We start from the raw sequence: 22,590 nt of genomic DNA on the forward strand, positions 1-22,590 counted from the left end.
GGAAAACCACCAGAACAGAGGCTGGATGGCACTGGTGAGGGCATCAGTCATATTTAACTCAGGAAGCTCTTTATTTTTTCCAAACTTACCAAACCCAGTTTATATTATCAAAGAAACCACATCTAGCTCATGACAAACTACAAAGTATTCCATATACAACTCATTTACCAGGTCTGCCAGGTAACAGCTCGAGTTTGTTGGATTTCTGCACACACAGAGCTGCTTCCTCTCCATCACCACCTTCTCTGGAACGATTGGTTGCTATTCCTGTTGTCAGCAAGTTTGTTTTCTTAGAGGTAATAAAGTACTCCCACTGCCTACACAGGCACTGATAGAAGGGAAGAAGTGGTGACACTAATCAGAAAGAATTACCAGTAAGGAATGTGCAACACTGAATATATTTATCATACTTGCAGGTTTAGTCTCTTGATCAGATCCACATTCCTGTCCAGAAAAAAACACAACACACAGTGTCTGTGTTGTTTTCCTGATGTTCCTTTCCTAAGAAATTTTTAATTTGTCCAAGTTCAAGCATCTTCTCACCCCCATCCCCTACTCCAACATCCTCAAGAGGCTGATATAAAATTTGATTACAGATTAGACTTCTTAGCAATAATGTAAACAAGACATGCAGAGAAACAGCATATTTTTATTTTCATGGCATTGTGTAGCCAGAATGACATTTCCACTCGTGTTACTCCATAAACCCCAGGCTACCAGGTCAGTCTAAAAACTTGGAACAGACCACTCAGAAACTACATTTGCTCCCTTCCATCTCCAGGCCTTCCTAAATATCATTAACTTTAGGCTTTTATGCAGGATGTGGGAAAAAAAAAACAGTTAAGGATTTTCCAGTATCAAGAATCCAGCTGACATAAACAAGTCCACTTAATACAGTTTTAGGTTCTTAGAACCCTGTGAAAATATTACCTAGGTCCCCAGGGAATGAAGAAATTCCCAGTTCACTTCATTGGAAAAGACAAAAGGTTCAGAAATTTTCTGAAAATTTTCAGTCAAGAACTCCTACAATTTAAGGTTTTGGTGTCAATATTTGTTTCACAATCAGTAAAGGCTGTTACACAAAGTACTTGTGGATATTTATTGAACAAATATTAAAGCAGTGAAAGTTTTCAGAATCAGATACTACAAAAAGTGGTAAGTTTTTACAAAGGTTGCCTACAGGACTGAACTAATTCAGCTCCAGACAGCAGATAAAGAAAACAGTTTCACTAACATTATAAGCAGGCAAGTAATGACAGATTATAACAAACTACAGTAACAAACAAATATTTCTTAGTTAGAAAACAACATGAGTACAAAGATGGTTCTTCTCACTTCTGCTGCTTTAGTTTAGCCTTGTTAGGAGCAGGTGGGCATCTCTGAGGAGAAGTATCACCAGGAGTCTAAGTAGACCTGAAATAAATAAACTCTATTTTAGGAAGCAATATTTAGAGAAATCATAAGCAGGTAGAATATTCAACATCCTTTAAAAGCAGAAACTTGCAGAAATACAGCTTTCACTTGTATCCAGATAAATATATAATAATTTAATGATCAAAAAGCTGCTCTTGCCAAGTCTTTCTGTAATAGGGCACCATCTTGATGCATTTAAGAATGCATTGTGCAGAAATGCAAAGTGACTTAAATTAATATGCAAAAAGATCACTATGAAACAGCTATCAGTCTTCTGTCCTAAATAACTTATTTTTATAATGAACCACTGATGACTCACTCTACTGTAACACTAAACTATACCCATCCTTCTTAGTGCCCTAAGGTTGGCACAAGCAACTTGTAAATGTCAGAAAAGCATATAAACCTCGTTAATGTTTTCAGAAATTCATTTAAAGATAGAAACAGGTCCAAAAAGATGCCTGTCTAAATGCATTGCAATTACGTTACAATTATTTTCCAAATACACAGATATGCTCTGTCTTTTCTCAGCTCATTACTGACTCAAACAATTTGCCCTTCTGGGATCAATTGTTTGCTAATAAATAATTGTTTACAGTCACAAAATGATATTAAGGAGTATTCTTATTAGTTTTCCTTCTACAGTCTAATAAGATTCAAAACTAGCTGATTCCCAAGAGTCTAACCTTAACCTTGCTGTGTTTAACAGCCCAGGAAATGATGAACCATCTGTTTCAGAAAATAATGGAGGGCCAAGAGGAAATATTGTTTAATTGTAGATTAACCTCCTCATAAGGCAGAATGAAGCATCTACAGAATTAGCAACCACTACTAGCACTGTACAAAAATAACTGAAAGCAGCTCTTACTCTTACAAAACCAGCAGCAGCAAGTATTCTTTTACTACATTAAAAAAAAAAAAAAAAGTATGTAACAAGTACAACCTGATTTTAAAAATAAATTTGAATTATCATATTTGGATTTTTTTTCACTTGGGGAAATAAATTCCAAAATAGTTCTGGCTTTATTTTTCCATGAGTATCCAAATTATTCTAAAACAAATATCTCCAAGTGAGAGATGTGCAAGTTACAGATTATTAAATACATCATCTCCACAGGTATAAAATGGCTGCTCCTAAGCAATAGACAAGTCACTTGAGGGAGTGAGGGGAAAGGTCTTGAGGTTTTAAACTCAAGAACTTTGATAATTTATGTGTGTCTGTTTACACAGCTACTTTAAATACTGGAGACAACCTGATAAGGTGTAAGACAGTTTGAGTACCACAAGAGAAAAAAAAAGTAGCAGTGATAAACCACAGGAATTTGAAAATAAAGCCAACTGCTTCTGTGCTGGCATCATTAAGAGCAGCACAATTCTGCCCTGTGATGGCAATTTTTCTATGTAACATTCATGCCAAAGCAGGTTTAACAGGAATCCTTTACCTCCATCAATCAGTTTGCCCCGTTTTGACAGCAACAATGACAGAGAAGTGTGTTATCAGAGGGCTGCAGCAAACTCCAATACACAGGAACTGAGAGAGCTTTCCCTTGATTTTACACAACCTTCCTAGAGCAGTGTCTGAATTCCCTGCTTGCTGTGACAGCCGGGTGCATGCTCAGCGTGAAAGATTTCATTAATCCCAAGTTTTAAACATCCAAACACAGCAACGTTTACTCAAATAAATTATTCTTGAATTCTTCACTTAATTCTTGAAGCAATGAGCTTGCAATAACTCCACAGCTTCATATAATAGCCCCTATTGAAAGAGGATAAGGGTTTGACATCCTTCTCCTACTAAACAACCAGGCACAATTTTATCCATCAGACGTCTATCAACCTACGGATATTGAAAGCTTGGGCGAGCGAGATAAAAATCAAACCCAGCCCTACTGTCAAGCTGCACTATCTGCTGCCATCAATAATGCTATTCATGAATTTAAGAAAATTAATAAATCTTGGGCTGAATGCTCAGAAAGCCTTGAGTCCAGGCGGAGCACACTCACTTGGGTTTTGTTTCTGCGTCTGTCACTTGGCGAATATAGATCCCATCTTCGGGGTGCTCGATGTCATCCATCTCGTACATGTAGGAAGAAGCTATTGCCAGGGTAGTTCCATCATTGCTGAAGGCCAGGGATGCAATGCTGGTGGGATACCGATGGAACTGGCACAGCCTCTTCTTATTGAAAGGATCCCAAATATTCACAAAGCCATCGGAACCTCCTGAAAACCAGTTTTTAAAAAAACGCATATAAATCACAACCGGGAGGGAAAAAAAACTCAAAAGAGGTACAGCACAAAAAACAAAAGAAGGAAAAGGGAAAACTACTCAGAATTACTTTGCCAGTGAAAACACAGGGTTGATTCATTCAATAAAGAGCACAATGAGCATATCCCAAAATCCCTGTTAAAGCAGTTAAATCTCACTGCGTCAAATAATTTTAAAAACCTGCTCATGCCAAGAAACATCATTTAAAGGCTCAAAAAGATACCAAGAAACACAATTTAAAGGCTCAAAAAGATACCAAGAAACATAATTTAAAGGCTCAAAAAGATACCAAGAAACACAATTTAAATGCTTAAAAAGTCAGGGCATATGAAGCAAAGGCTGATCTGTTTACATCAAGACTAAAGGAATTGATGCAAGATTTTACAGAAAATTGAGCATCTGTTCTACCTGTAGCAAAGGTGTTGTGGACATTATGGAAAGAAATGGCATTAACTGGGTAAATCTGCTCAATGTTGTTTTCCTTCAAACGGTGACATTTGAAGGCATATTTCTTCTTCTGGATTTCTGGACTTGGATCCAAATATTCCACGGCGACACGACCTTCGATAGAACTTAAAACATAACCCTATCAAAAAAAAAAAATAAAAGGAGATACACTTTTAGAAGTTTTCAACTGGAGAAAAGACTGAAATACAATTTTATCTCACACCCCTCTAAATTCTAAGAAAGTGGTAAGGCAGAAAAAAACATCCAGAGAGAGATTCTCAAAGCAACACAGTTTTAAGCTGACAGTGAGACTTGTAATTACTTCTACAGGTCCAAACACAAGCTTGTGCTTGAGGAAAAAAGTGTTAAGAGTTAAGAACCCCTCATATTTGGTCACCTACCCCCAGGGCCTAAATATCTGAAATAGGGGAGATATTCATAGGACTTTTTAGTTTCAGAATTATATTAATATTAGTTCAGAGCTTTAGACTAACAACTAGACACTCAAGCTGAAATAGCATTTTCAGTGAAATTTGATTACAAGTTGTGTTCACTTATCCAGTTAATTACAGTCCTGACTTGGAGCAACCTGAGATGCTTTTATTATCACTTCTGAGTTAAGTCCATAATAGATCTTTTTACAAATAGGACTGCAATGATACCTAGCTACAGCAAGGTTCTTTAAAATCCATAATACAATACAATCTGGAAGATCAGCTTGTTTTACTATAACCAGAACTGAAAATGGACAAAGCATTCATGCCAGTTCAACTAGGTCTTGCAATTCCTGTACTATCACTTTGTACACGGGGAAAATTCCCTTCCAAATTAGTTTGGCAGAAAAAGCCAATCTTCTTGCTTTACTTCACAAAGAAATGCCACAGACACACCACGTTAAGTTCCACAGAACAGCTGTATGATCATCTAAATTGTACAATTCCCCTGGATAATGGAGCAGGGGTTCTTGAGTACATGCCACAGACTCAGAGATAAAAATGAAAGAAAAAGATATAAACGACATTCGTGCAGTTTTAATCCTGCCCCTGTTGAAGAACCAGGTCTACAAAGGAAAAAGGCTGCTGAGGACCCACCAATTTGGGTTTTCTCTCTTCAACTTGGAGGGGGGTGTCTGTGTGTGTGGTTTGGTTTTTAATTACATGACAGCATTGTGATGCATTAAATATACTTTTTAAAATGGAGACAAAACTGGTAAGTCAGTGGCAAATATTCCTAAGCTGTGCTATGAAAAAGAATTAACCTGCAACAAGAAGTCTCCCCTATCCCAGTTCGATCACAACACTTTGAAAATCCATGGATTTTTTTTTTTTTTTTAAATGAAAGACGTAGAAAACCAGAAAAATGAACCATTTCCCTAAAGAATACTCAGCAGAAATCCAATCCCTGCCATGGCTGCCATACCTGTTTGTTGGGAAATGCTCTGATGCAGCGGGTCTGGTACTTGAGGCTGGATTCCCTGCGCTGCTGAACGTATCCCATGTTCCGTAAATCCCACACCAGCACCCTCCGACCCGCCGTGCCCACGATCAGCCTGTCCCCAGACACAGACAGCGTGTACACCTTCAAAAAAATAGTCACAGTATTTAACACTTATTAACCTGGATACTCACTGCTGTTTGGACAAAATAAACCGTCAGCAATAAGCAAGAACAGAGCAGGTGATGCTACAATGAAGTTTTTAGCCAGAGAACTCCCTTCAGCTTCAATTCAGGGCTCGAATTTGGGATAAACAGCAGTGGTGTGCAGCTGGTTTGTGAGCTCAAAAACTGCTTAAAGCATTAAATTCACTGAATGTAATGGCAAAAGGAAAACCAACCCAAAGGAGCAGATAGGGAAGAGCACAGATACTGGAACTCATCTCTGCTTGGTACGCACAGTTTGCAATCCCACTGCAAATTCAGTTACTGAATTTGTTAATTCAGTATCCTGCTAATTCAGGATCCTACAGGTTAGTCCTACAATACCACAGCACACATTTTCCTCTCTGTTTTCCTCCATCTGGTAACCGTGTGTTTTTCTTTTCAAACTGAATACTTCGGGTGGAACTTCATGTTAATAAAGTGAAATAAACTGCCAAGAAATCAATAAAAAACCAGTGTTTTGTATACTTTAATAAAATCATGTGAAATATAAGAAAGCAATATGCTTGACACATTGAAAAGGACTGTGGCTTGGAATTTCAGCTCTAAAGATTGGTCCAGAGGTTCTAATTTTGGCTTATCAAATTTCTCATCAAAATATTCAGTGTATGAATTGTCGTTTCCAACTATTACTTGGGATGTAGTTAATCTGAAAATATGTTTAAAAAAAAAAGAAAAAGGAAAAAGGTTTAGTCAAAAGCACTGTGTTATCAAATGAATTCCAAGTTGTTGATACACAAGCAAGATGGAATCCAGGTACCTACAGCTGTCACTGAGCTGCTCACAAGAGCAAACTATAGGAATGAGCTTTTTCCAACGTGACCTAATGCAGATAAATACACAGGAAACAGACATTGTATATTCCTCAGATCAAGAATCAAAAGTGCAAGAGATCTGGTATCCTGCCAGAAGGAATCAATTTACTTCTGGCATGTGCTTGTATCATTTCACTCCAGCATCTCGTTTCACTTGCTGGTTCTCTGATAAAGCCCAGCAAAGCTGTTGGTTCTGGTAAGACTGCACTGAAATATCAGACACAACTTTGGTCTTCATTACTACAGATGGTGTGTTTTCAAAGAGCTCATTTCTAATAAAAAAAAACTAAGCAGACAGGTGTGTATGTGCATGCATACATATAAAAAAGCTTCCTTTAATCAATCCTCATCGATTCACCATGAATTCCTGCTCTAAAATGTGATTGCTGAACTTCCCTCTTAAGGCTGGGATCTTAGGATGAAAAAAGTCTTAAATGTTCACAGAGGAGTTGCCCAAAATTTCTGATGATCCCAATTATGCCTAAAAAGAGTAAGAAAACTTTGAGCCAAAGGTAGTTACACACTTCAACAAGACAGTTTTTCAAATCTCTCTTCATTATTAATGTAAAAATTGATCCAAAAATATTAATAAACAGTATATAAAATGTGTTTGCATACATATAGGGACACAAAGGCATAAAAACATTAAATATCTTAAATCTTCTCCACAAACTGATGTCATACCTGTATAGCAAGTATTCTTTCAACACCACACAACCATAAATCAAATGAAACCGTTGTCGTGCAGTTGAGTAGGTGTACACATTTATCAAAGGCAGCATTAAAAAAATGACATAATGAACCTTGCTGAACCAATAAGCAGCTTGATTCACTGTGGCTGTCCATTATATGATATTCTGTCAGCAATTTATCACAGTTCTTTACATGCTACATACATCTATAAATCAAAACTAGAAATAATGCAATTACTTTATTCTGAACAAAGGTCTCGCCAGAAGTAGATTCAGCTATGCTGGAACAAAAGTAAGAGCTATTGAGGGGCAAAGGGAATGTAATGATGGCTCATAATTAGGACTTGACAATAGGATGTCACAGTGCTAAATGAAATTTTAAAAAGGTACAGGCAAAAAAATATTCATATGTAAAATTATCCAAGCCAGCCTGTGTTTAGCAGTCTCTGAAAAAAACAGAAATTACTGTTGTTTAATTCTTTCAGTGACACCACCGAAAGCAGAATAAAGATTAACACACCATATCACCATTAGAAAAAGCTGCAGGTGTAACATTTTACCTTTTTTCTCTAAGTCTCCCATTAGCACAGAGGATTTCGGTATTGGAACAATATCAGAATTTACTAGGCATTAGTACAACACAGGTAAATCACAAGAAATTCTGTTCGATTTTTTAACACAAGTGAAAAAACAAATTAGTACTTCAGGCAATGTAAATGGCCTCCTCCTGTATCTCTGTGCACATTCCCAAACAATCAGACCCTGTGACTGCCAGGGCCTGATATATCTAAAATCTTAATATTTAAGGAAATCAATTGTGAATATTACAATTAAGCCAAACTGCTGTAATGTTTTCTTTCAAACTCATTTTAAATTAGAAGAATCTGGTCAAAGCCTTCCCCTAAAAATCACAGTATATTCTGAACACCAATCTCTTAATATGCAAGTTTCACAGCTTAAAAACCATAAAACATAACTTCACAAATTCAGTTCAGTTTCAGGGTCCTGCATAATGTTTATAGTCACAGGATGCATTATTTAACATGTCCCCAGGAATACAGCACCCAGCACATACCTTTTCAGGTTGAGAGAAGGTTCCTGCATTACAAGGAGTTCTGGGATCCCACAGTTTAACTGTTTGATCCCAGCTTCCAGTCACCATGACATTCACTTCTGGGCAATACTCAACACACCTGATGGGAGCATCATGGGCACCAACAAGGTTTTCTGTAAGAAAATACAAGATACTGTAACTTTACTGGCCCTACAAACACTCACAATGTGTGAAATAAAGAATAAAAAGGGACACTACTGCAGTACAAACATTTTATGACATTCCATGGGCACGTTTCTATGCCAGGAGTCTCTTTAAGGATAGCTCAGCCTTTTGAAGCACAACTTTGGCAAAGAGCAGCATTGTTAAATTTATCTTATGCCTCCTGAGATTATGAAAGGGAGTTAAGGACTTTAGGCAGTCACAGAGAGATCTTCAGAGGTATCAGGGATGTTCAGTATCGAATGGTATCACCACCTCTGGCACTAATACAGAAACAACAGAAACAACAGAAACACTAATATAGAAAAAAAACTTAAGCTTGTATATTTGCTTTTCTCTTTAACATATCCACACACACACACAAAAAAAAGTTAGACAAACTAGTTCCATGTTTTGCACCAACAAGGCACCGAAACTGTTATTTTCAAGCAATGTTTTGTTAGGAAAAAAATGTAGTACAAGGCCATGCTTGACAAAGCAAAAGCTTTATATACCCTCTGCCATGGAAGATCATTATTCTAAATATATCCAAACCACAAACCTTTGAAAAATAACATGCTCAGGTTTAGTTCAGCTTGGCTAATTCCCCCTAACTGAGACACTGCAGCCTATGGCAGAGCAGGATTATCATCAGAAATCCAATTCAAGGCACCCTACAACAAGCACCTACCAAAGTTTCTGGCAACGTGCCAAATTCTTCCATGCTTTTAGCTGGTACTTATTAGGGCCAATAGTTACTCTCCAGATACTTAAATATCCCCCATCTAAAGAACTTTAAACCTATTCTGCTCATGTAAATATATAAATCTGAAGCTTAGCCCAGCTGTTGAGACCATTCAGAACTCAGCCTGCTCACCTTGGTCTGTGTTTAAATCGTGCATTTTCAGTTGCTGATCCAGCCCTCCACTCCAGGCATGGGTAGGATCCTATAAAGCATAAAATTTCACCTTAGGACACTGCATTAATTTTCCAAGCTGCTACATACATTTCCTTTCCTAGGCAAAGAACTCGCTTTCAAGAGTTTTGGGAAGATGGGAATTGAGACACAAGGGTTAAGATCTGGCCCAGATTTAAACAGGCAGACAACAGAAGCTTTGCAAAATGTTTAAGTGCTTTGAGCTACATGAATTTTTTTAAGTTTAAAAGTAAAACTAAAACAAAAAAAAATAAAAAGGCAGTTAGAGGCTCTAATAAATCATTTCCACTTCTGTAAGAGGAAAGCACATAATATTTATTCTTATTGAGAATTTGAGTGTTTATCCTCAGTACAGTGTGGCAAAATGTTCAGTAAAAAAAAGCGTAAGTAGAGTCCAAAATTTAAAACATTCAGTAACACACTGAGATCACATCACCAAATGATATGTCAGAATGCAATGCCAAAAAATGATAATTGAAACCTTCCACTTCATATGTTTTACCAAAAAAAGGCAAAACAAAAAAGTGGCACCTAGAAACTGAAACCATTTTGAAGCACACTTCAAACCCAGAGCATTAAAAAATAAAGAAACCAAGGACCTAATAAATGTCTCACTTGGAACAATGCCATGTTTTCAGTACAACCCAGTGTGGGAAGGTTAAAAAGAAAATACTAATTGGCTCTGGGCATTTATTGTGGGTAAGGATTTCTGGCTGTATCCTCCCAGCACAACTCTTTGTGAGGAACACACACACAGTTCACCACACCATTCCAGAAACAGCTCAAATCAGCTTCAATTACTTTTGCATCCCACTTGTACCAGGAGCAAGTTGCTTGTGTGCCTGCACCTTCACAGGCAACCCCTGCATTTAGGACTAGAAAGATGCTCATTAAATAAGGAGTTAATTGGCAGAAGTAAACTATATTTTTTAGCCCACATTTCAGGTTGCATTTTCCTCCCCTTTAATTTCAGGGAGTGGCAATTTCTCATACCTTGGGCACTATGTGTCTGTAAAATAATAATTAAAAATAACCTCCCACACTTACATAAAAAGCACAGTCCAGGACAGCTCCTGAATGCTGATATTTGAGTCTCATGGTGTTGGCAGGCACATCATAGAGCCGAACAGTTGCGTCCCAGGAGGAAACAAGCAGGAACTGAGATGTGTTTGGACTGAACTTCACCGATGAAATACCATCATCTGGAGTTTGGTTCAGTTTGAACTCGTTTGATCCCGTCATCTGCAGACAATAAAGGCACAGACACAATTTGAGTGATTACAGGAACACAGCAAGTCAGCAAGATAAACTGAGACACCTGCAAGGCAGCCCAAAGGAGGCCTGAAAAGTTTACTGGCTTTGACACACAACAAGTTCAGAACATCCACATTTCTGACAAACTCGAGACGCCAATCCCTGCCTAAAACCTCAATAAATTCCTTCCCCTACAGAGAGCTTTTAAATTTCAAATATAACATGCAAAAAACAATACAAATACATTATCATCATTATTATCATCTATAAGCTTACATATTGTTACTTATAAATGTATTTCCCTTACTCTACTTGTGTGTGTGACTGTGTTTTTTACATTAAATATCTATAAGTTACTGTGAGCATCAAGAAGTTACTTTACAAAACACATATAAGCAGAAAGAAATCTCATTTGAAAACTCCAAAAAGTGTTGATTTGTTCCTCATTTGGTATGACTGCCATATACTTCCAAGAATTACAACTGTATCATCTTTTATATAGTTCTGGGCTCTCTGCAACTTCCCATTCTTTAGGTTTCCATAAGTGCTACAAAATATTTGCAACAGAACAGCTTTAAGAATTTTTTTCCCCCTCACTTAGAAGGGCAAGTAAGAAAGGGAGGTTATGCTTTTGTAAATGTGATTTTGGTAGGAAAAAAAAAAAACAACAATTCAATGACAGATCAATGACTCTGAAGGCAACTGCAGCACCCACTTCAGAGTTTTGTTGCATATACAAAAATTCCAAGGACAGCAGAGACTATGAACTGCAAATTCCAGCTGGAAAACAGTTCAAACCTTACAAACACTCTAAAAGAAATTGTTCATGACATGTACACCAACAAAGCAACCAAACTTTTTTTAAGGCTTCACAAAACCTTAATAGCTCATTTCCCTTGTGCCAGAGGAGCAGAGAAGCAAATTGTTTTAGATTTTCTGTCACACTGTCACTCCTGAATCTGGATGTGCAAGTGCAGAGGTAAGATTACACCTCTGACAATAAATCAGGAGAGAATGAGCCGATGAACGAGGGCAAGGTTCAAATTTAGGGCACAATGGTTCCAGTTCAGTGCTTGTCAGTAACTGAGTGAGCAACACACATTCTTACACTGGAGAGACTTCCTGAGTGGGAGCTTTGGCAGATGCTCTGCAGGACATCCTTCAAAAAACAAAAATCCCACCCCCTGTGTCAACATAAAGTGCTATTTCTGCCATTTAAACATGAAGTGAGGGGAAAAGCCCACTCTTAATAAGAGAAAAGCTTCTTTCTGAGCCCCTTCTTCCAGCTCTGCTTTGGGAATACTTGGAAAAAGGGAGGCTGGAGATTTAGCCATACATCTTTCCATTGAAATACTACAAGGAATTCAGCAGCACCTGCAGCAGTGAATGCTTTAGATGGATGTAGAGAGACACAAAATCTAAAGGAATTCAGAACAGGGAAAATTAGACTGGACATAGTAATTGCCTTCTCTACTTGTGCCAGAAAACTCAAACAACAAACATGAGGATTTGAGGTACAAGTTATTGTATTATCTGAGGCCTGGTACAAGTTATTAATCAGTTCAGGAAGAAAAGTTAGTTACATTAGAGACCTGGAAGGATCTCCCAAAGGTATTTTTAATCCAGAACAATGTACATGGTATCAGAAATTAAATATATCCTGCCTCTTACACATGCTAAAGAAACAAAACACAAAAAGAGCTCTGCATTTGCACAGAAACAGCTGCTTCACAACCAGGATTTCCAAACCACAGAGCCAAGCCCACCTCAAACAACAAAGTGCTGGTAAAACGTTGAGACACATAAGAAATAAGACATTATACCCTGAAACTGCGATTCTGACTTAGACACAGGATTCAGTTTTGGGGGAAACAAAAACCAAAACACACAACTCGTTTTTAGTGAACGAAATGTGTAAGAAATGTGTGCCTTTACAGCCCCTCTTGGCACAGCTCTGTCCCTCAGCCGGACGGAGCTGCCCGAACAAAGCAGAGCGCCTCGGTGAGAGCCCTGGGACGCCAAGCCCGCGCTTTTACTACGAAATCATTAAATTTAAAAGTACCGTTTTCATATCAGACGAGTTCCTCCCGCCGCTCCGCGCGGCGGCTGGAAAAAGGTTTGGGAGTCACGGCAGCGCCGGGGCGTCGGTCGCTCTCACGGTCCGGCCGGCGAGAAGCACGTCGGGATGCGGGAGATGCTGCAGGCGGGAAGGGAAGAGAGTGAGGGAAGAGAGTGAGGAGAGGGCCTGGGAACGCGGGAGGGACGAGGCCGCACCGAGGGGGCAAGGCCGTCCCCAGGGTCCAGTTCCCCGTCCGGATCCCGATCCCAGTCCCGCTCCGGATCCAGATCTCAGTCTCGGTCTGGATCCTGATCCCCGTCCAGATTCCGGATTCCGACTCCGATTCCCATTCCCGATCCCGATCCCGGTTCCGATCCCGGCCTCACCTCCGCCTCCGCCACCGCCACCGCCGCCTCCCGCGCGCGCGCACCGCCGCCCGCCCCCGCGATTGGCCGCTTAGAACGCGCGTGACGCCACGTTCCCGGCGTGCACCGCGCGCTTCCGCCGCGGGGCATGCCGGGAGATGTAGTCCGGCGGGGCTGAGCTCGAGGGCGGGGGGTGCGTTCCTTGTCCTCAGTCCCATCCCGGCTGATAACGGGAGGTTCCCGGGGGGAATCCCATGGGGTTGGTGCTGCGAAGAAAGAGTGGCTGGCGATAGGGTTTAGCAGCGTTAACGTGCAAACCCGAAATACGAGTTATTGCCCCTAAAACAGTCTCCTAAATTGAGTCCCTCCTTCCCCCCCACCCGTCTGCCGGTACCCCCAGGCAAAGGGGTCTGTAGCTAAAACACCGCGTTCTCCTTCCCCGCGCTGACAACGGCGTTATTTACCCCTTGGGATATTTTATTTATATTTTGTTTGTTGGTTGGTTTGGTTTGGTTTCTTGGGTTTTTTTCGCTGCCCTCGTCGCTGCTGCTGTGACACCCCCCGCGCCCGGTACCGGAGCCGGTGGCCCCGGTTTGATCGCCGCTTTGCTGCGAGATTTACTGGGTTTTGAGTGACCGGTCGTCCCCTCCGACATGGGGACCCGTCGTGGATGCCCAAAACACTCCACGAAACACAAACACGGCCCCCGTTACCGAAACTTTTCTGGGAATATCCTTCATCCCCCCGCCGAGAGCAGCGCATCGAGGGGCCACGGGCAGAGGGGGCGGGCCTGGGATTCCCTGCAGAAAACGAGATAAAGAGGAAAAAATGCAGAGGAAAAAATAAAAATAAAACCCTCTGCGTTTCAAGTCGTTTTCTCTTTCCCCGTGTTTCCATCCCGTCCCGGCTGCGGGTGTACCCCTGTGCCGGGGTCCCCCCTCACGGGGGACACGCGACCGAGGTGGCAAAAAATTTACAAACGAGGCTTAAAACGAGGTTTAATTTTTTTGTTGTTGTTGTTTCCTTTCTTTCTTTCTTTAAAAATATTTACAGATCTGAAATAACGCTTTTTTAATTATTTTTTTTTTCTTTTCAAGTGGCAGGATAGCAAGAGGGGGCTCTCGGTTCGCCCGTCCCTCCCCATCAGTTCGGTTCCTGTGTCCCCGCCGCGGGGGCGGCCCGAGACCCCACACGGAGCCCCCGCGGTGGCTCCAGTCCTGCTCCTGGTCCTGGTGCCGGTTCCGACGGGGCGGGCGGGGCAGAGGCTCAATAGTCGATCTTGTTGTAGAGGTTGTAGAGCGGTAAGGCCGAGAGATTGCTGCCGGGGTAGTAGAGAGGGGCGGGGAAGGCGATGGACCGGGGCACCGGCACTCGCAGGAGGGAATTGTCCCTGAACACCAGCGGCATCCCCACCAGAGTCTGCGCCGAGGCGTGGGCCATGTTGGCCGCCTCCAGCTCGGCCGAGAGCTGCCGTTTCCACTTGTTCCTGCGGTTCTGGAACCAAGTCTTCACCTGGGTCTCGGTAAGCTGCAGGCTGGAGGCCAGGCAAGCCCGCTCCGAGCTGCTCAGGTAGCGCTTCATGTCGAAGGTGGACTCCAGCTGGTAGACCTGGCTGCGGCTGAACACCGTGCGCGTCTTCTTCTTGGCGGCGCCGGCCTGCCGGTCCCCGCCGTCGCGCTGCCGGTCCCCGCAGGAGGGCGAGGAGGGTCCCAGCGGCTTCTCCTTCTCGTCCTTACAGTCCTGCTGCGGGGGCGACAGGAAGGGCCCCCGCTCCGCGCTGGCCGCCGCCGCCGCTCCGCTCCCCTTGGCGCTGCCTGCAACAGAGCGACAGCGCGGCGGTCGCACGGTGGGCAGCACCGGGACCCCCGACGGCAGAGCCCCCCGCCCCGGAGCGGGGGAGCAGCGACGCGAGACCGTGGGCAGGCACTCGCCGCCTCTGTTCCTCGTGGAAGACAACACCGGCACCGCGAGAAGCCATCCCCTTCTGGGCTATCTCTATCCCTCCATCACATACATGGATGGATGGATGGATGGATGGATGGGTGGATGGATGAATGGGTGGATGGAGAGGTGGGTGTGCGTGCCTCAGTGAAAGCAGCTGAGTACCAGCCTTCCTACCCGACACGAGCCGGCAGATTTTACTTTACAGCATCGCATTTCACACACCGTTTATTCAGAATTAATGCTAAAAAAATTAAACATCCTTCTTCCCTTTGCCAGAGTGCTGTAAATAACCAGAATCTAAGAAAACGAGCGCTATCCATCGCACTGAAACCCTCGGGGAAATCAACCCCGGGTGTGGTGGGAAAGAAAAAAAAAAAGGCCACCCTATTTTTCCTGGAGCTCCTTCCTCCCCGCATCACCCACGGACGACGCAAATCCTCTGTGCCCCGAAAGCAGAGAGGATGAGACATGTGCCCCCCTCCCACTTCCCGCGGGGGCCGGGCCAGGGCCGAGCACTCCGCGGCCCTTCCCGGCGAGTCCCGTCCGCCCCGTCCCATCCCGTCCCGTCCCGGTACTCACCGAGACAGGTGAAGCTGAGGGGCTGGTGCTTGTGGCACGCCTCGGCGGGGCCCTGAGCCTCGGGGCAGAAGCAGCCGCGGTGCTTCCAGCTCTCCTCCGGCTCTTCGTCCTCCGAGGAGAGGGAGAGGGTCCTGGCGCGGGCGGGCCAGGTGGGCGCCCTTCCGCCGCCTTCCCGGGGGGGCTCGGCGCTGCCGCTGCCCAGGATGGACTGGATGGTGAAACTGGAGATGGGAGCAGCCGCCGGACAGCACTTGCTCGGGTCTTCTTTGCTGCTCATCCTGGGTTCATAAGAAAGCAGAGGAGGGAAGCTCTCGCTTTAGTGGGGGCGCGGGGTGGGGGTGCCCCGGCAGCCCGCGGGGAGCCGTCGGGGGGCTGGTTTCGGGGGACGCTCGGGGCGTGCGGCGGGCGGCTGTCCCCGCGCCGGCCCAGGCGGAATGCATGCTCCTTCCCCCGCGTCCCTATTGATCTGCGGGCGCCGGGCGGCGGGGCTTCATTTGCATGGAGGTGGCCTCCGCCGCGCCAATCACGGCGGCGGCGGACACGGAAAGTTTGGAAACCCGCGGGGTACGGGAATGATGGGGCCTGGGGGAGGCACCGAAGCCCAGGGGAACCCCCGCGGGGCCCTCACCGCGGTCCCCGGGGGCTACACTGACCCCGCGCCCCCGGGGGAGGGCTGCTGGGCGCCCGCCATCCCTTCTGCCCTCCACCCCGAGTGGGCGAGAGGGACGTGGGCTGAATGGCTTATGCCTCCCTGGGGGCGGGGGTTGTTGGGATAAACACCTTGTGCATATCCGGGGATCTTTACCCTTCTTCTCATTAGAGGAGGGAAAAAAACCTGGCACGGTGTGTTTCCTGCTCGGCAGCGCTGGGAGACCTTCCAGAGCCTGGGGTTTGCGCTGCGCTGCAGCCGGGAACAAGTGTCCCACGAAATGCCTCCCGCGTCTTCATCCCGCGGTCTGGGAGCCGTGGGGAGCAGGGAGGGAGGGGGAGTCCCGCTGCATTTCCAAATAAACTTTGCTAGGAGTCAGGGGCTCTTCCCCTCAGGGGCGATAAATTACAGCAACCGCTGCTCTTCGCCCGCCACTCCCGCCCTTGGAAGGGGAAACCTGCGGGTGGCAGCCGCAAGGTGCCGAGGACAGGGACCCCTCCAGGGTCCCCCACCTTCCCTGGAACGCACGGAGCCGCGGCTGGAAGCCCGAGGGATTCCTCAGGCCCGCGGTTTTGGGGACCTGGAAGCCCCTTTCCCCAGTGATGTCAGGTGGAGGCCGAGCCCCGACGGCTGCCTGGAAGCGGGAGCTGGGGCCTCCCTGTCCCCGGCATGAGATCGGTGCCTGCTTCCCGCCCCGGGAAGCCGCAGAAAGGAGCCCCGGTAATGGAGCCAGTGTGGAAGGCACCAGCCCGGTCACCCACCAGGTGCCCCGCGATGCCGACTCCACACTCCCCCTGCCCCCGGGCAGAGCCTCCCGCCCGCTCGCCTCCATTTCCCCGCTGCCGCGACTCCAAAGAGATAACCCCCCTCTCTGGGCCCTCCTTTCCCTGTGGACACCCGTGTCCGTGGGTGGGGGCTGTCCCCGAGCCCGCAGCCGTCCCCGTCCGGGCTGTTGCAGCCGCCGGTACGGCCGGGGAGGAACCCCACGGAGGGGAGCGAGTGGGAAGCGCTGCTCCGGCTCGGAAATCCGGCTGGTTTTTATCGCATCTGTGTCCAGGTGCAATATCCTTGGCCTTGGCAGGGGCCGTGGCACGGAGTTTTTAACCCCGGGTTGCCCGAGCGGTGTGGGGCGGGGGTCTCTGCCGGCCCCAGCTGTTGATTCCTCCCCCTCCCCGGTGCGGTCGTTCTCTCTCTCCAGAAGCAAACCCTCCCCCCGCCAAAAAAAAAATCAAATCGGGAAAAGCAAAGAATGAGATGGAAATATACAAATCAATAGAGACAAATGTCAAGACGTTTTAAAATGACATTTTCATTAACTCCGAGTCACCATATTATGTCTGGTATATTGAATAAAGTACTTATAATATAATTAGGTATAGCGAGATGACGACTGTTACCCAGACCAGCGGCATAATCTTTAACTACTTAACTACTTGATAGACTCATTAATGGACTAATTGATTAGGAAAAGTGTTCCAGCTCCTCCTCTCCCTCTGAGGGGCAGGTGCTGTCCTGTTTTACCACATTAACCTTTTCAGTGCTTTTCAACAGGGTCGCGACACATTACAAATGGTCAGCTTTAATCATGATGTCAGCTCATTAACCCGGAAAGACCCCGCACTGAAATACAATTTAAGAAATCGTCCTTCATCCCGCTCTGCCGCCCCGGCTGGCCCCGCACCCAGACCCAGCGCCCCTCCCGCGGGCGGGGAGCGGGGCGAGGGGGCTCCGGGCAAAAGCCGTCGAGGGGACCTGCCCGGCCTGGGGAGAGCCCCCGAGGGCTGCCAACCTTCGGATACTTCGTGGGGACAGGCCCGGAGCAGGGAGGGAAGGCGACCGAGAGGAAGCCCCGCTCCCCCAACAGCCCCTCGACGTGACACCGCAGCACCACCGGCCTCCAGCTGCCGCCCACAGCAGCTCCTTTCCGTCGAAGCCCACCAGCTTCCTTCCCCAAGGAGAAGGTCCTGCCCGTGGGAGCCGCCCGGGTGCCTGCGGTCGGGCCAAGGGAATACTCCAGGGCTCTGGGACATGGACGCTGGGCGGACCGGGATGCACAAGCGCTGCTGCCCGGCGTGAGCTCTACTCGGCCAGAGCGAGAAAACGAACAGATTTCCCTGAAATGAGTATTTCAGGTGAAACTTGGGAAACGGCCTCTCCGTTCGGGAGGGAGGGAAGCCAAGGCGGATTGTGCGGGATGCTCGCCGCCGCTGTCGGGAGGGGAGGAACGGCGGGTCGGAGCGGCCCAGCCACGCACTCATTACCATCTGATCAAATATTCATCAGAGCAGGGGCTGCCGGCCACGGGAAGGGTTTTGCGTGGGGACAACCCGCGGCTGGCTCCTTCCACCCCCGCCCCATAGCCCGTCCCGTCGGGGCACAGATGATCAAACGCCGCGGCGAAGATAAACTTTGAAAGACAGAGCGAACGCTTAAAGTTTAGATCTCCAGATTATTACAATGCTCGATATTAAAGTGGCCCTGAGCAAGCTTTCAAAGGGAGCCTAATAAAAATTGATCTCCGCTGCTTTTGCAGCACTCGGAAAATAGGCTTGTTGAGCGGCCGTAATATCGGGAGAAGGTTCCCTCTGAAATGACAGATGAAGTCATAAACAAGTTTGATCTTGGAATCAAGCTTCGATAAATATTAAACACAGTCCCCTTTACACGTGTGGATTATGATATATGGCGCGTCCAAACTTTAAAATAAGGAAATACCAGAGAAAATGATCTCAATAAATTTTCTAAGTATAAACGTTGATTATGTTTCGATTTTCATTCAAGAGCCTCTGCTGCTCGTTTTTTGGTGCAAATGACATCTCGCAATAGGCTTTTGGGGAAAAGGGCTCCCTATTTGAAAAAGAGAGCCCTAGAGGTGTACAATTTATGTAATCTGTGGCTGGAAAATGAATCGTGTAATTTATTGGAAAACAGAAAGTCATGAAGATTGGATCAGCATAGCCTATCCAAGGCCCCCTATCCATCAAGTTCCAATTAACAACCTAACCAGAGAGCTTTAATGTGTTTCCAATCTAGTGGCCTGATAGACTCATCAATTCCTCTGGGAGAAATTAAGAAAATCGACCGCCCCTTGGCGTTGTAGTGTCATTCCTTTCTGCAACTATATGTCAAATTAAAAACACAATTAAAATTTAAACTGTTTCAATCAGAGGGTGCCCTGCAACCTATGTTTCACTTAATAGAACTTTGATGAAAATCTGATGGTTCCACTCCATCATGAAGGCGAATAGAGCTGAGGAGAGCAAGAGATTCTTTATATTTATTTAAAATATCGGAGCTCAGGAGAGCCTAGACCAGGTGACCAAACCTGAGAGAAATGGAGGTTTCATTCCCGTCGAGCTGCCGCTTCCCACGCCCGCGGGAGCGACCGGCGGGGCCGCTCCTCTCTCTGCCCGGGCGACACGCGTGTCCCCACGGGGGGACGGGCGTCCCACGGCACCTTCTGGCGCGGCAGGGAGTGGGGCGAGGGAGTTTTAAATCCCTGACATCGCGCTGATCGAGAGGGATTGGCTGATTTGGGCTGTAAAATATGCACGACCAGCTCGGGAGAGTCACGAAGGGCCCCGGGCGCGGACTCCTCTCCCCGGGGTCCCCACGCACCCCGGCCCGGGCCAACCCCACGGGGTGTGGGGCGGGGGCTGCCTGGGAAAAGGCTGCACGATCTGCACCCCCTTCGACTTGATATTGATCTAAACAGGTTTAGATCTCTTCGTTGGGCAACTCTGCCGGCTTCCCGGGGATGTGATCACGGGAGAGGTTATTCTCGGCAGCCGCGCAAGGTGCGGAGCGGAGAGAGGCTTGAAAGAGCCGCTCCGCGCACGCAGGGCACACTCACAACGGGCCCATTCCTCCCCACACACCCTTTTTTATTTATTTCTTGTTTTTGAAGTGGTTCCGAACCCTAAAACCACGCTTTAGGGCAGGTGAAGGTCCGCGGGGACGGCGGCGACAGGTCCCACCGCCCGGTTCCCAATCATATGGGAGCGGCGGAGAAGATAATTTGGATGTGCGAGAACAAACCAAGGTCATCAACACCGCCGAAAGAGCGCAGGAACAATAGATTCATTTGAAACAATATTTTACAGACGTTTTACGATCAATATGAACTGAAGCATTATGCTGTACCAATCTGTTAATGCTCTTAATGGTCTTCTCATTCCGTTAGCACACTATGCCAAGTCGATAGAGTAAAGTGATTATTACAGAGACACTTGCAGCATATTTGGGGGAGGAAAAAAAAAGAACCCCTAAACCACACAGTTTTCCAGCACTGTTTTAAAGTGGGATCATTCCCACAGAGCGGCTTCGTGTGTCCCCACCCTTTGCTGCCCGTCCTGGGCGTTGCAGGCACTGACAACAGAATCAAACATTTCCCACCGACCTATAAAATAAAATTTGCAAATATTCGGATAAAAAAAAATTTAAAAATATCAATAATAATTAGGATAAAAAAATACCAACCTCCCAACGTGGCTCGCCGGGAGCGTGCGGCTGCTGGAGGGGCCGAACGGCTCCGCGCCCCTCGGTCCCTACTTCAGCCCTCCGGGAGGCAAAACTCTTCTGAATCCCCAAATCTGGTGGTTGGGAAGTTTATATCTTCCCCCCCGCTGTTTGCTATACACAGCGAACCTCTATTTACTACCAAATAAAAGAAATACATGTGTGTTTCGACCACAAACAGACGAGCTAGTTCTGTTCAGCCAAGCTCAAAACAGTGGCCGAGAAGAACCGTGTTATCTCTCGAATTGCAAACAAAGGCAGAGATTTGCCGAGCGGGGTTGCAGCAGTAAACAGAAGTGGCCGCGGAGTTGCCAACAGCCGAGAGGAACGAAGCAACTTTGAATCGCACCCACCTCCCCGCCAAACAATTTTTGTTTCTGTAGAGATGATTTCTTTTTCCACCACTCAAAGCGATTGCTTTCACTCCGTCCCAGAGCGATGTGGGATCTCCAGAAACTTCAGGCAGGGCCAAAGGTGCGGGAGGAGGGGGGGGTCCCTTGTTAGCCTGTCCTGCTCCTGTCCGGCTCCAGGCCGGCACTCCCCTGCCGGGAGCGGCGCGGCGCAGCGGAAAGAGCCGGGGCTGGCGGAGCCCTCGCTCGGTGGGCATCTCCCTCGGAAAGAGACATTAAACAGCTCGCTTCCCGTTTAGCTGAAGTGTTCAGGGATAGGATGGAGTCTGGGGAGACTTTCTGAAGGCTTGAGAAAAGCCTGAGCGCCAAGCTCGGCTTGGTGCGGATGCGAACAGAAAGGAGCATCCCCCTCCGAGGGATCCCTCCCGGCCGGGTGGGGAGAAATCCCGGCTGCGGGAGAGGGGCGGCTCGGGGGGCAGAGAACCGGGCTCACAGGCCCTCGACCCCCTGCCCAACTTCACCGAGCAGTTTCAGAGCATCTGTCAGCTGTCGATGCCGCGGTGTGAGAGGGCAGTGCAGGAAAGCAGGAATCTGGTTAGATTTTTTTTTCTTCTTCCTTTTTTTTTTTTCTTAATTAAAAAAAAAAAAAAAAATTCTACTGAACTCCATCAACCCCATCAAGATCATCATTCCCATGGGAAGTGGCCCTGGCAGGCCCGGGACGGGCAGGACGGGCCGGTGCCCGCTGCTGCCCACACCCGCGCAAAGGCCGCGCTGCGGGGCAGGGGCCGCGCTGGTGTCCAGCGGCTCCTTCCTCGGCTGGGGAAGGGCCGGGAGGGTCCGGAATCGTTTTCCGGGCACTGACCAGAAATAAATGAGCTTTTTTTCCTTGCCGTTTGATAACATCGTGCTGCCGCGCTGTAAAATGGAAAGACCTATTTACTATGACAACAATATTTTTAATGGGCTGCAAGCGACTTGTCCCAAAGTTGGTACTGCAAACAGCAAAGGCATCGCTCTGTTTGTAGGCGACACAGCCAGCACCGTATTTTGACTCCGAAACTCTGTTTATTTTTCGTTTATGACCCATTGACAGGGTTTTTATCCCAAACGAAAAGAAAACGCAGGATTATCTTTTCGCAACGCTGAGTTTTATTTTGATTTCTTTGGCCCGAAATCCTGCCCTCGGCGCTATCAACACGTCGATTCGGGCCAATCTGCGGGAAGCGGAGAGCGATCCTATCTCCAAATAACCCTGCCGGGAGTATTAACACGCGTGACGGCTCCGGCCGTGGGCAGAGGGCGCAGCCCAGGGGGGTTGGACACCCTGCGGCAGCCCCCGGAGGAGGGGGGAGAAGGGAAGGGCAGTACCGGGGGGGGGCGCAGAGG

At 46.7% G+C, this 22,590-nt stretch overlaps 2 protein-coding genes across 4 annotated transcripts; both read right to left on the bottom strand.

Moving 5' to 3' along the window:
• Positions 1-629: 629 nt before the first annotated feature.
• Positions 630-13,097, bottom strand: BUB3 (BUB3 mitotic checkpoint protein). 2 transcript variants are annotated; one of them, XM_064663586.1, is made up of 8 exons: positions 12,800-13,088; positions 10,531-10,725; positions 9,424-9,493; positions 8,367-8,518; positions 5,546-5,704; positions 4,088-4,265; positions 3,417-3,633; positions 630-1,413 (listed from the first exon to the last, which is right to left on the bottom strand). In XM_064663586.1, the coding sequence occupies exons 1-8, from the start codon at positions 12,806-12,808 to the stop codon at positions 1,404-1,406; spliced, it is 990 nt and encodes a 329-aa protein (XP_064519656.1). In that variant the 5' UTR covers positions 12,809-13,088; the 3' UTR covers positions 630-1,403. The 2 variants fall into 2 exon arrangements, with proteins under 2 accessions (XP_064519656.1, XP_064519657.1); XM_064663587.1 differs by lacking the exon at positions 630-1,413 and having other exon boundaries at positions 3,413-3,633; positions 12,800-13,097.
• A 1,045-nt stretch (positions 13,098-14,142) lies between these two features.
• On the bottom strand, positions 14,143-21,035 carry HMX2 (H6 family homeobox 2). 2 transcript variants are annotated; one of them, XM_064663590.1, is made up of 3 exons: positions 20,813-21,035; positions 15,685-15,962; positions 14,143-14,975 (listed from the first exon to the last, which is right to left on the bottom strand). In XM_064663590.1, exons 2-3 carry the CDS (start codon positions 15,959-15,961, stop codon positions 14,428-14,430), a joined length of 825 nt encoding a protein of 274 aa, XP_064519660.1. In that variant the 5' UTR covers position 15,962; positions 20,813-21,035; the 3' UTR covers positions 14,143-14,427. The 2 variants fall into 2 exon arrangements, with proteins under 2 accessions (XP_064519660.1, XP_064519659.1); XM_064663589.1 differs by lacking the exon at positions 20,813-21,035 and having other exon boundaries at positions 15,685-16,787.
• Positions 21,036-22,590: the final 1,555 nt, after the last annotated feature.

The sequence above is a fragment of the Pseudopipra pipra genome, chromosome 8 (assembly GCF_036250125.1).
Source record: "Pseudopipra pipra isolate bDixPip1 chromosome 8, bDixPip1.hap1, whole genome shotgun sequence".
NCBI lineage: Eukaryota > Metazoa > Chordata > Aves > Passeriformes > Pipridae > Pseudopipra > Pseudopipra pipra.

Coding starts and splice junctions, on each gene's coding strand:
- BUB3 (XM_064663586.1), bottom strand. Junction 8,519..9,423: donor CGATTTAAACACAGACCAAG/GTGAGCAGGCTG, acceptor ATTTTCTTACAG/AAAACCTTGTTGGTGCCCAT. Junction 5,705..8,366: donor CCTTCTCTCAACCTGAAAAG/GTATGTGCTGGG, acceptor ATTTTTTTGAAG/GTGTACACGCTGTCTGTGTC.
- HMX2 (XM_064663590.1), bottom strand. CDS start 15,961: ATGAGCAGCAAAGAAGACCCGAGCAAGTGCTGTCCGGCGGCTGCTCCC. Junction 14,976..15,684: donor CCTCAGCTTCACCTGTCTCG/GTGAGTACCGGG, acceptor GCTCTGTTGCAG/GCAGCGCCAAGGGGAGCGGA.